This window comes from Conger conger, chromosome 2 (assembly GCF_963514075.1).
Source record: "Conger conger chromosome 2, fConCon1.1, whole genome shotgun sequence".
Lineage (NCBI taxonomy): Eukaryota > Metazoa > Chordata > Actinopteri > Anguilliformes > Congridae > Conger > Conger conger.
This window is the reverse complement of record NC_083761.1, coordinates 6,976,512-6,986,778: the sequence shown is the minus strand read 5'-3', so window position 1 is coordinate 6,986,778 and position 10,267 is coordinate 6,976,512. Positions and strand designations below refer to the sequence as shown.

Here is a 10,267-nt window from a genome sequence, read left to right as displayed (position 1 = left end):
ATAGTTCGAAACCCCTGATCTAGAGAATATCCACCACTGCTTCAGGTTTAGACTTGAGTACCCCAGGACTCTCTGTCTTTACTGATTAATAGTTTTGCACAACTCACCCTGCTGGGAGTGCAAAGCAATTGTTTTTGCACCTAAGCAAGAGAGAGAACTTTGCTCCATGGCTTCAGAAACACAGTTTCAACAGACATAATAATAATACTAATAATAGCTTTATTGATATAGCACCTTTCATACATAAACGGTTGCTCGAAGTGCTTTCCATTCAGCAGGAAGATCAAAGCGATAACAACCCCAGGTGTCCCAGCGCGCAGGTTTAACGCCTCACCTGCGCTCCTTCCCCAGGAATCTACCTGACGAACATCCTGAAGACGGAGGAGGGGAACCCCGACTTCCTGAAGAGGCACGGCAAGGAGCTGATCAACTTCAGCAAGCGCAGGAAAGTGGCCGAGATCACCGGGGAGATCCAGCAGTACCAGAACCAGCCGTACTGCCTGCGGGTCGAGAACGACATTCAGGTAAGACTCCATTACATTACATCACATTACATTACATTACACTACACTGCACTGCACTGCACTACATTGCATTACATTACATTACATTACATTACATCACACTACATTACACTACATTACACTACACTACATTACACTACATTACATCACACTACATTACACTGCACTACATTACATTACATTACACTGCACTACACTACACTACACTACACTACACTACACTGCACTGCACTGCACTGCACTGCACTACACTACACTGCACTACACTACACTACACTACACTACATTATTGGTGTTTGGCAGACGCTCTTATTCAGAGCGACGTACAGTTGATTAGACTAAACAGGACACAATCCTCCCCTGGGGCAATGCAGGGTTAAGGGCCTTGCTCTAGGGCCCAACGGCTGTGCCGATCTTATTGTGGCTACGATTGTGGATTCGAACCACCGACCTTGCGGGTCCCAGTCGTGTACCTTAACCACTACGCTACAGGCCGCCCTAGAGACCACCCCTCTTTAACACTACAAAGCCCAGGGCTTTTTTTTTATTGCCTGTCATCCGTTACTGTTATCCCTCCAGTCAGACTTAGCTTTTTCCTGTAGTACGGCGTGGAGGGTGTATAAGCGGCTGGCTTTGGAGAAGTGCACGTACTTTGGCTGCAGTGCTCCTTAGAATGACCTCTTTGCCAGACCAGCAGAGGAAAGTGTGTTTGGATAGCAGAGGTTAAGAGGTTTTTCCAGCACTGTGGTCTCCAAACCTGGTCCTGGAGAGCTGATTTTTGTTGTTACGGCCTGGGGTTTTTGACTACCTGACAACCGGCAAAATGGTCTCCCTCGATTGCTTTCCATTGCTCTTGATTGAGCAATTCAGTCATTCAGATGCTGAACCAGCATGCTCGGAGGAGATCAACCCTTTCACACCTGGGTACCAGTATTGGCTGGTGTTGGATTTCTTTTGGATTAAATGTTTTTTAAATGCAGTTCTTTTTAGAACTGTTTAGGAAAGGAAGGCCATGGAATGTATTGTGGAGCGTATTGTGTTTATAGTGTTGGAGTAATTTGCATTTAAAAGTCTAAACGTCTGTAAGGCTTTGGCCTTGGTTCTTTCGGAATGTCTTCTCTTTCAAAATTCTGTCGGTGTTCTAGAACTGCACTGCTTTCATTGTTACATCAGCATTAGAATGTTCAGTTAAGAACGTTCTGATCACATGTTTCTGACCTCAGTAAAGACGGCATAAAGAAAATGTTTTCTGCAGATTAATATAACCACAGAAAGTTATGCTGGGGACAGCCTGGAGCTTTGCCTGTGGACATGAATACCGCTGTGGATATGTGTAGATAAGTTAATCACCTCTTTATGAATAAAGGTTAAATAATTTACCTGCTGTTGGACTCATTTAATGATGAATGACTCATGCACTAATTACTAAAGGGCCCTGAGAAACCTCACTGCTGTTAACCCCTCTTCCTGTTTCTTTTTCCTCTTCCTCTCTCTTTCTCTCCCTCTCTCTCTCTCCCCCTCTCTTCCTCTGTGGAAATGCAGAAGTTCTTTGAGAACTTGAATCCCATGGAGGATAAGACGGAGAAGGAGTTTGCAGACTACCTGTTCAACAAGTCCCTGGAGATCGAGCCCCGCAACGCCAGGTCTCTCCCTCGATTCGTAAGTGTCGGTTCTCTCTGGCCTTCAGCGAACGCCGTCTTAAACAAGGTTAAGCAGTAAAGTCAGCCCTGCTACAGAGAGTGTTTCTGTGTTCATGAGCTTGGGTGATTTTTTTAATGGTTTTGAGAGCGGTGTTAAGTAGGGAAACTGGACTGTAGCTCTGAGGTTGCAGGATTTGCCTGTGTGCCCTTGAGTAAGTATCTGCTTGAATGACTGAAGATATACTGCATGTAAAACCCTGTAAGCAATGGGAGTTGCTGTCGATTATATTATCTGCTAAATGCAGCCATCATTTGTCCTGATAAGGACTACTGTTTCAGAGGCACAGGGTTTTAGTTTGGTTTGTGAGAAAAGGGCAGGGTTTTCTCACGGTTTTGTCTGACCCCTCTCCCCCTCTCTGCTCTCCTCTCCTGCTCTCCTCCTCTCTTCTTCTCCTCTCCCCCTTTCCCCCTCTCCTTCTCCCCCTCCTCCTCTTCTCCTCTCCCGCTCTCATCCTCTCCTCCTCTCCTCCTCTCCCGCTCTCCTCCTCTCCTCCTCTCCTCCCCCTCTCTGCTCTCCTCCTCTCCCCCTCTCCCGCTCTCCTGCTCTCCCCCTCTCCCGCTCTCCTGCTCTCCCCCTCTCCTCCTCTCCTCCTCCTCTCCTCCTCTCCTCCTCCTCTCCTGCTCTCCTCCTCTCCTCCTGCTCTCCTCCTCTCCTGCTCTCCTCCGCTCCTGCTCTCCTCCTCTCCTCCCCTCCTCTCCCCCTCTCTGCTCTCCTCCTCTCCTCCTCTCCTCCTCCTCTCCTGCTCTCCCGCTCTCCTCCTCCTCCTCCTCCTCTCCCCCTCTCCTCCTCCTCTCCCGCTCTCCTCCTCTCCTCCTCTCCTGCTCTCCCCCTCTCCTCCTCCTCTCCCCCTCTCCTCCTCTCCTCCTCCTCTCCCGCTCTCCTCCTCCTCTCCTCCTCCTCTCCCGCTCTCCTCTCCTCCTCTCCTTCTCTCCCCCTCTCCCCCTCTCCCGCTCTCCTCCTCTCCCCCTCTCCTCCTCTCCCGCTCTCCTCCTCCTCTCCTCCTCCTCTCTCTCCTCCTCTCCTCTCCTGCTCTCCTCCTCTCCTCCTCTCCTGCTCCTCCTCTCCTCCTCTCTGCTCTCCCCCCCTCTCTCCTCCTCTCCTCCTCTCCCCCTCTCCTCTCCTGCGCCCCCTGCAGCCCAAGCGGTATAACTGCCCGCTGAAGTCCCCCGGGGTGCGGCCCTCCACGGCGCGGCCGGGCACCATGAGGCACCCGACGCCGCTGCAGAACGAGCCGCGCAAGATCAGCTACAGCCGCATCCCCGACAGCGAGACGGAGAGCACGGCGTCCGCGCCCAACTCGCCCCGCACGCCCCTCACGCCCCCGCCCGCCTCCGGGGCCTCCAGCTCCACCGACATCTGCAGCGTGTTCGACTCGCCCCAGGCCCCCTCCAGCCCCTTCCACTCCAGTAAGGGTCCCGCCGCCGACCCCCCCGCCCCGGGGACACAAACCGCCACCCCTGCCCCCCCCGCCCCACGCCCAAAAACCACACCCAGAAACCACACCCAGAAACCGTCCACAAAACTGGGCGTTTCTGAGCCTGTGATTGGCTGTTAGACCTCACTTGCGGTTTCTTAGCCTGTGGTTGGTTCTCAGACCTCATTAGTGGTGTCTGAGGCTGTGATTGGCTGTTAGACCTCCCTAGTGGTTTCTTAGCCTGTTGTTGGTTCTCAGACCTTACTAGTGGTGTCTGAGGCTGTGATTGGCTGTTAGATGACACTGGCGAGGGTCTGGGACACAGCTGTTTGAACCCGCCCCTTTTGCCCCACCCTTGAAAACCGCACCTCCAAACACCCGCTAAAAACCCACCCTGCCCCAAATTCACAGGGTTCCCACAGTCCTTGAGTATTTTTTACAAATATTTAAAATATTCCTTTTCTCAACAGTCATGGAAAGCGCTCAGATATCCCGAATGTAATGTAATTTTATTTACAGGGCGTTCAAAATGGCAAACAACCTAAGCCAACCTAATAGCCAAGAGGCTATTTACAGAACATTGTTGTTCATCAGTGTGGATGCTCACATCGTAATGGTTATAGCTATAGCTATATAGTTATAGTTATAGTTCTTGTGTGGAAGAGGCTGTATCGTTTACCAGCTGAAAGCTCAAACTGACCCCGGATCGTCTCTAGCAGGCCCTGGTTTGAGTGCGTACCCTGCCCTGCAGAAAGGACCCAAATCTCCTGCCTAACCCCCCCACCCCCAGCTCATCAGCCCCCCCCCCCATTAACTGTTCTGCCGAAAATAAACTAATCCTCGCTAACCCATTCCCCCCCGTCCCCTCTCCGAGCGGCCGGCCCGGTCCTTACGCAAGAGTCCGGCTGTACCCGCGCTCACAAAGGGCCGTTTGTGCGCCTCAGACCCACCTTTCACCTCAACACGCTGTTTCTGTGGATTTCCACACTGTGCGTGTGTGTGTGTGTGTGCGTGTGCGTGTGCGTGTGCGTGTCTGTGTTCATGGACACACGCGTACGCATTTTACACACGCTCACACACACCCACACACACACACACACACACGCACACACACGCACACCAGGATTGGGGGTCCGTTCAGTTCCGTTTCACTTGAGTTAATTTCGGACAGGAACTGAAATTCAAAAATATGGCAGTAATGTTCTCTGAGACTTTTTTTGCTTAATTACTCTAAAAAGACTGGGGAATCTGAATGGACTGAATTGAACTCCAGCTCTTACACATGCACACACACACACCCTAACTTTGGGGACACCTCTTTTTAGCTTTATTACGTGTGCTGGGTTAAATGGAACCTGTTTGGTGCACTTTTCTCTTTCCTCTCTTTACTTTACCTGTGCCCCAGGAGGTGAACTCATTCTCCTGTTATCGTTAAGCAGCATATCCTGAACCGTGATTCGCCCACTTTGACAGAAATTTGAGCTTTTATAGCGTTAGTCACAGAACTTTATTCTCAAGCTGCTGAAGTTGAAATCTTCTGGATTTGGCTGGTGACATAAATCGCTTGTGACGCCCCCTCAGGGCAGTTTCTGAGACTTGGTTTGGCTCTTAAGTTCTGAGTATGTAATTAGGAGCTTATAATTGGCCCTCACACTCCACTGAAGCTGAATCTGAGCCTGTGATTGGACCTCAGACACCACTGGTGGTTTCTGAGCTTTTGATTCGCCCTCAAACTGAACCGGACCTTTTTCTGAGCTTGTGATTGGACCTGTAATTTCACTCGTGGTTTCTGAGGCTGTGATAGGCCCTCAGACTTCACTAGCGGTTTTTGAGCCTATGATTGGCTGTTAGACCACGCAGCTGATTGACCCCTGCCCCCCTGCCCGCCCCGCCCCTGACCCTTGACCCTTGACCTCCCGCCTCTCAGCTGTTCTCTTCTCTCTCCTGCAGACAGTGACACCATCTTTACTGCGGTCTCACTGCCCCGCGGCCCACGTTAGTACCAGCTCCCTTCTGCATTCTGTCACCCCCATACTCCCCCATACCTGCCCCACCACCCCGCTCATACCCCGCCTTCCGTCTGCATGCCTGACCCCGCCCACCGCTCCCATCTGCCACTCCCCCACGTCTCCAGGACAACCAGGGTTGGGGGAATTCAGGAAGTTAACATTCTCCTCGTAATTACGAAAGTACACATCATTATTGTTATTCTCGTGCTCGTTCCTGAATTTGTCTCAGTTGGTTGTATTTCAAATTCCGGATATTGAAATCAAATCAAAATGAAATTGCTTTCAGTCACGGCTTTTTTTTGTTTGGTCTTATCAGAATAAACAACAGAGCAGTTTCCTTCTAAAGGATTAGCAATGAAGCAGCCAGAACCAGGCTGCGTTGCTTTACTGGTTTACGTTTTAGATTTAGTGACACACTGATAAGCCGCTTTGAAATACGCTCTTATTGCAGTAAGGGTTTTACCGTACTTAAAGAGATTTGTCGTTTGGAACGGCATACCCACACCTGACTGGTGCGGATCCGTGTAACGCTGGCGTGTAGGAGCAGGTCTGTCTGATACTGTCCTGCCGTTAAACACAGTACCTCATACGCAACATGACATCACCTCATTCTGACAGGGCCAACCTACGCGCACGGAGGAAGAGTAGTCTGGTTGTGTGTTCGCTGACGGTTAGATTCGGTTCTTCCTGGTCAACGTGACCGACCCCTAATGCTCTGGCCTGTTTCTGTCCATCCTACCGTTACCATGACACCCGGTCATCCCTTGCATGAGACATCGCTCACGCCGATATTTACGTACACTCCTCAACAGACACGCACACGCACACACACACGCACACGCACACGCACACACACTCAAACACATGCACATACTCACACACTCACACAACCAAACAGACACACACACGCACTCACAAACACATACTCACTCACACACCCAAACAGACACACACACACGCACTCACACACACTCAAACACATGCACATACTCACTCACACACCCAAACAGACACACACCCACCCACATTCAGGGGTCAGTGGAAGCAGTGCATGCTGGGTTTTCAGGCAGACGTTCACTGGCTTGTGTGTCCCTCCATTTTGGCTTGTGTCCACGCCTCCAGACGAGCCGCTCTGCCTCAGTGGGGCGCTGGGAGTCTGGAGCGCAGTGCTGTTCTCCCGCAGCAGTGCGGTTCTGTGACCCGTCAGTGTACTCTGAGCAGAGGAAGGGTTTGTTTCGCAATTAGATCCGCCGAACGGCTGAACCCACCCGAGTTACACGATGAAAAGAAACAAATATTCCAGATGTATTTTTACAAATTCTGTAAGACGCCTCTTTTCACGCTGTAACCGAATCGGCATAATGCCGATTGTGTTAGCATAATGTGAGGCGATGCCGAATTCGCGTGCGGTTGAGAGGGTAACGCTGTGCTCCTGCGCCTCCCTCAGGGTCCTCCTCCGTCTCCTCCATGGTGAGTTTCAGCCGGAACGTGGAGGACGGCCCCAAACCTCCCCCCGTGCCCCCCCGCCGGCGCCCGGAGTCCGCCCCCGCAGAGTCCTCGCCGTCCAAGGTAACGCCGACCCCGCCGGTGACCCAGGCCGTCTCTACGGTGACCCTGGGGGTTTCTATGGTGACCCAGGACATCTTTATAAATACCCAGGCCGTCTCTATGGTGACCTTGGGCATCTCTAGGGTAACCCAACGCATCTCTATGGTGACACAGGGTGTCTCTATGTTAACCCAGAATTAGTAGGTAAGCCAGGGCGTCTCTATGGTGACCCAGTGTGTCTCTATGGTGACCCTGGGCATCTCTATGGTGACACAGGGTGTCTCTGTTAACCCAGACTTAGTCGGTAACCCAGGGCGTCTCTATGGTGACCCAGTGTGTCTCTATGGTGACCCTGGGCATCTCTATGGTGACACAGGGTGTTTCTATGTTAACCCAGACTTAGTCGGTAACCCAGGGCGTCTCTATGGTGACCCAGTGTGTCTCTATGGTGACCCTGGGCATCTCTATGGTGACACAGGGTGTCTCTATGGTGACACAGGGTGTCTCTATGTTAACCCAGACTCAGCAGGTAACCCAGGGCATCTCTATGGTAATCTGGGTGTCTCTAAGGTAACCAAAGCCATCTCTTGTCTTATTGTTCTTGTGTTCTTGCATTCAAAACTCCTTGTTGTCTATTCTAGTGTTCTGGTGTTATTTCTTTCTTGTCCTATCTGGTGTTCTAATGTCCAAATGCGGTCATTCTATTGTTCTATTGTTCTAGTGTTCCAATGTCCAAATGTCCTCAGATTATACTGCTCTAATATTGTAATGCTGTTGTGTTATATTTAGCTATCGTTGCTCTGGTGTTATAGGTGTAGTGTTGTAATGTTAGTGTGTTACATAGCTCTAGTGTTGTAATGGTCTTGTGTTATATCGCTGTAGTAGTGCTATGTTAGGTTATATTGCCCTGGTGTTCTGACGCCCCTGTGTTATATTGCCCTGGTGTTCTGATGCCTCTGTGTTATATTGCCCTGGTGTTCTGATGCCTCTGTGTTATATTGCCCTGGTGTTCTGATGCCCCTGTGTTATATCACTCTGGTGTTCTGATGCTCTGGTGTTCTGATGCCCCTGTGTTATATTGCCCTGGTGTTCTGACGCCCTGGTGTTCTGACGCCCCTGCGTTCTCCTGCCCCAGATGATGTCGAAGCGTTTGGACAGCCCCCCGGCGGTGCCCCCCCGGCAGCCCACCCCGGCGAAGGGCTACTCCCCGCGCTACTCCCTGTCGGAGGCGCCGGACAGCCCCCCCACGCTGCCGCCCCGGGAGCCGGTGCGGTCGCCCGACGTCTTCTTCAGCTCGCCCCTGCACCTGCAGCCACCCCCCCAGGGCCGGCGGGCCGAGCTGGCCCAGACCTTCTTCCCCTCCTCGCCCTTCAGCCCGCTGCCCCCGCAGACGCCCTCCCCGCTCGGCTTCCGCAAGCACCTGCCCTCCCCGCCCTCGCTGCCCGGCTCCGAGGGCGAGTCGCCCCCGCCGGGGGCCGCCGGGCCCCCCGTCCCGCCCCGACAGAGCACCTCCCAGACCATCCCCAAACTGCCCCCCAAGACCTACAAAAGGGAGCCCCCGCACCCCTGCCTGCACCGCGAGGCGCCCCCCCTCCTGGAGAACGCCAACTCCTCCTAGACTTTGGCCGAGGGGCGGGGCGGGGCGGGGGGGCGGGGGGGGGGGCGCTGTTGGGGGGGCGGGGGTTGGGGTTGGGTCGGTTGGGACAGCCGTTGGGGCTACGGATTCCTAAAACACTAAAGACCAGAGCAGAACAACAAAATCAACGAAACAGAGAAAAGAATAATAACCACAAGGAGAGAAAAAAAAAAAAGTGAAATGAAATAAAAATGAAATGAAAAAAAAAACAAACAAAAAAAAACAAACGCCAGTCTGGATTTTACCTGAAACATAAAACGTGCTCTTAAAAAAAAAAGACCCTTTCAAGTGTGTTGATTGTCTTATTACTGTGCAAAAAAAAGAAAAAGAAACAAAAAACCAACAAGGAGATTTCGCCTGACCGGGTTTGGAGATTATTCCGTTCTGTGGTGTCATCATTTTTTTTTTGTTTGTTTTTGTTGTTTGTTTTTTTGTTTTTTTTGTTTAAAGTTGAAACTCATTTCAGCGACGTTGTCTGAGCTGCTGAACGAGGCCGGGAGCACTCTGGCTGCATACGACCCCAGATACGACCCCGGAAACATGGAGGACCTCGCTTTCAAAACAATGAGAAAACAACCCCCCCCCCCCCCCACCCCCACAAAGTCTATTAAACTATTTTTTTTATTAGGAAAAAAAACTAAAAAACAAAAGTGAATGGGCACTAAGACATTGCTCGACTCAGATCAACCGGAGAAATGTGGAGCTCCACCCCCCCCAGGACCCCACTGCATGCTGGGAGCCTGCCGGAATCCCGAATCCTACGCCTTCACCCTCTTCATCCTCACTAACACGCCTGAACACAGTTACTCTTCCTCACTAAACACAACTGAACTCGCCCTCCTCTTCCTTACTAAAACACCTGAATACGGCTACTCTTCCTCACTAAATCACCTGAACACATCTTCCTCCTCCTCACTAAAACACCTGAACACACCTGCCTCGTCCTCACTAAACACATCCTCCTCTCCCTCACTAAAACACCTGAACACAGCCCCTCCCCCGTGTTAAAAAGGGACCTGGGATTCACATTCTCCAGTGTTTTTTAAATTCGATTTCAGTTCAAGGTGAGCGTTTTCTGCCAGTAGTATCAGAGCACCGAGATTCAAGGTACCCCACACGCACCCACACACACACACACATAAACAGACAGGCCCACAAACACACACACCCACACACACACACACATAAACAGACAGGCGCACAAACACACACACACACACATAAACACACAGGCGCACAAACACACACACACACACATAAACACACAGGCGCACAAACACACACACACACACACACACACACACACACACACACATAAACAGACAGGCGCACAAACACACACACACACACACATAAACACACAGGCGCACAAACACACACACACACATAAACACACAGGCGCACAAACACACACACACACACACACACATAAACA

General features: G+C 51.4%; 1 protein-coding gene across 1 annotated transcript in view; it reads left to right on the top strand.

Annotated features, from left to right (window-relative positions):
* LOC133121784 (son of sevenless homolog 1-like) overlaps positions 1 to 8,814 on the top strand; it is a 57,782-nt gene extending 48,968 nt beyond the window's left edge. Inside the window, 6 exon segments of the mRNA XM_061231249.1 lie at positions 352 to 524; positions 2,067 to 2,183; positions 3,361 to 3,631; positions 5,590 to 5,634; positions 7,096 to 7,217; positions 8,332 to 8,814. Of these exon segments, the coding sequence (XP_061087233.1) occupies positions 352 to 524; positions 2,067 to 2,183; positions 3,361 to 3,631; positions 5,590 to 5,634; positions 7,096 to 7,217; positions 8,332 to 8,814 (1,211 nt within the window).
* The last annotated feature ends 1,453 nt before the right edge of the window (positions 8,815 to 10,267 follow it).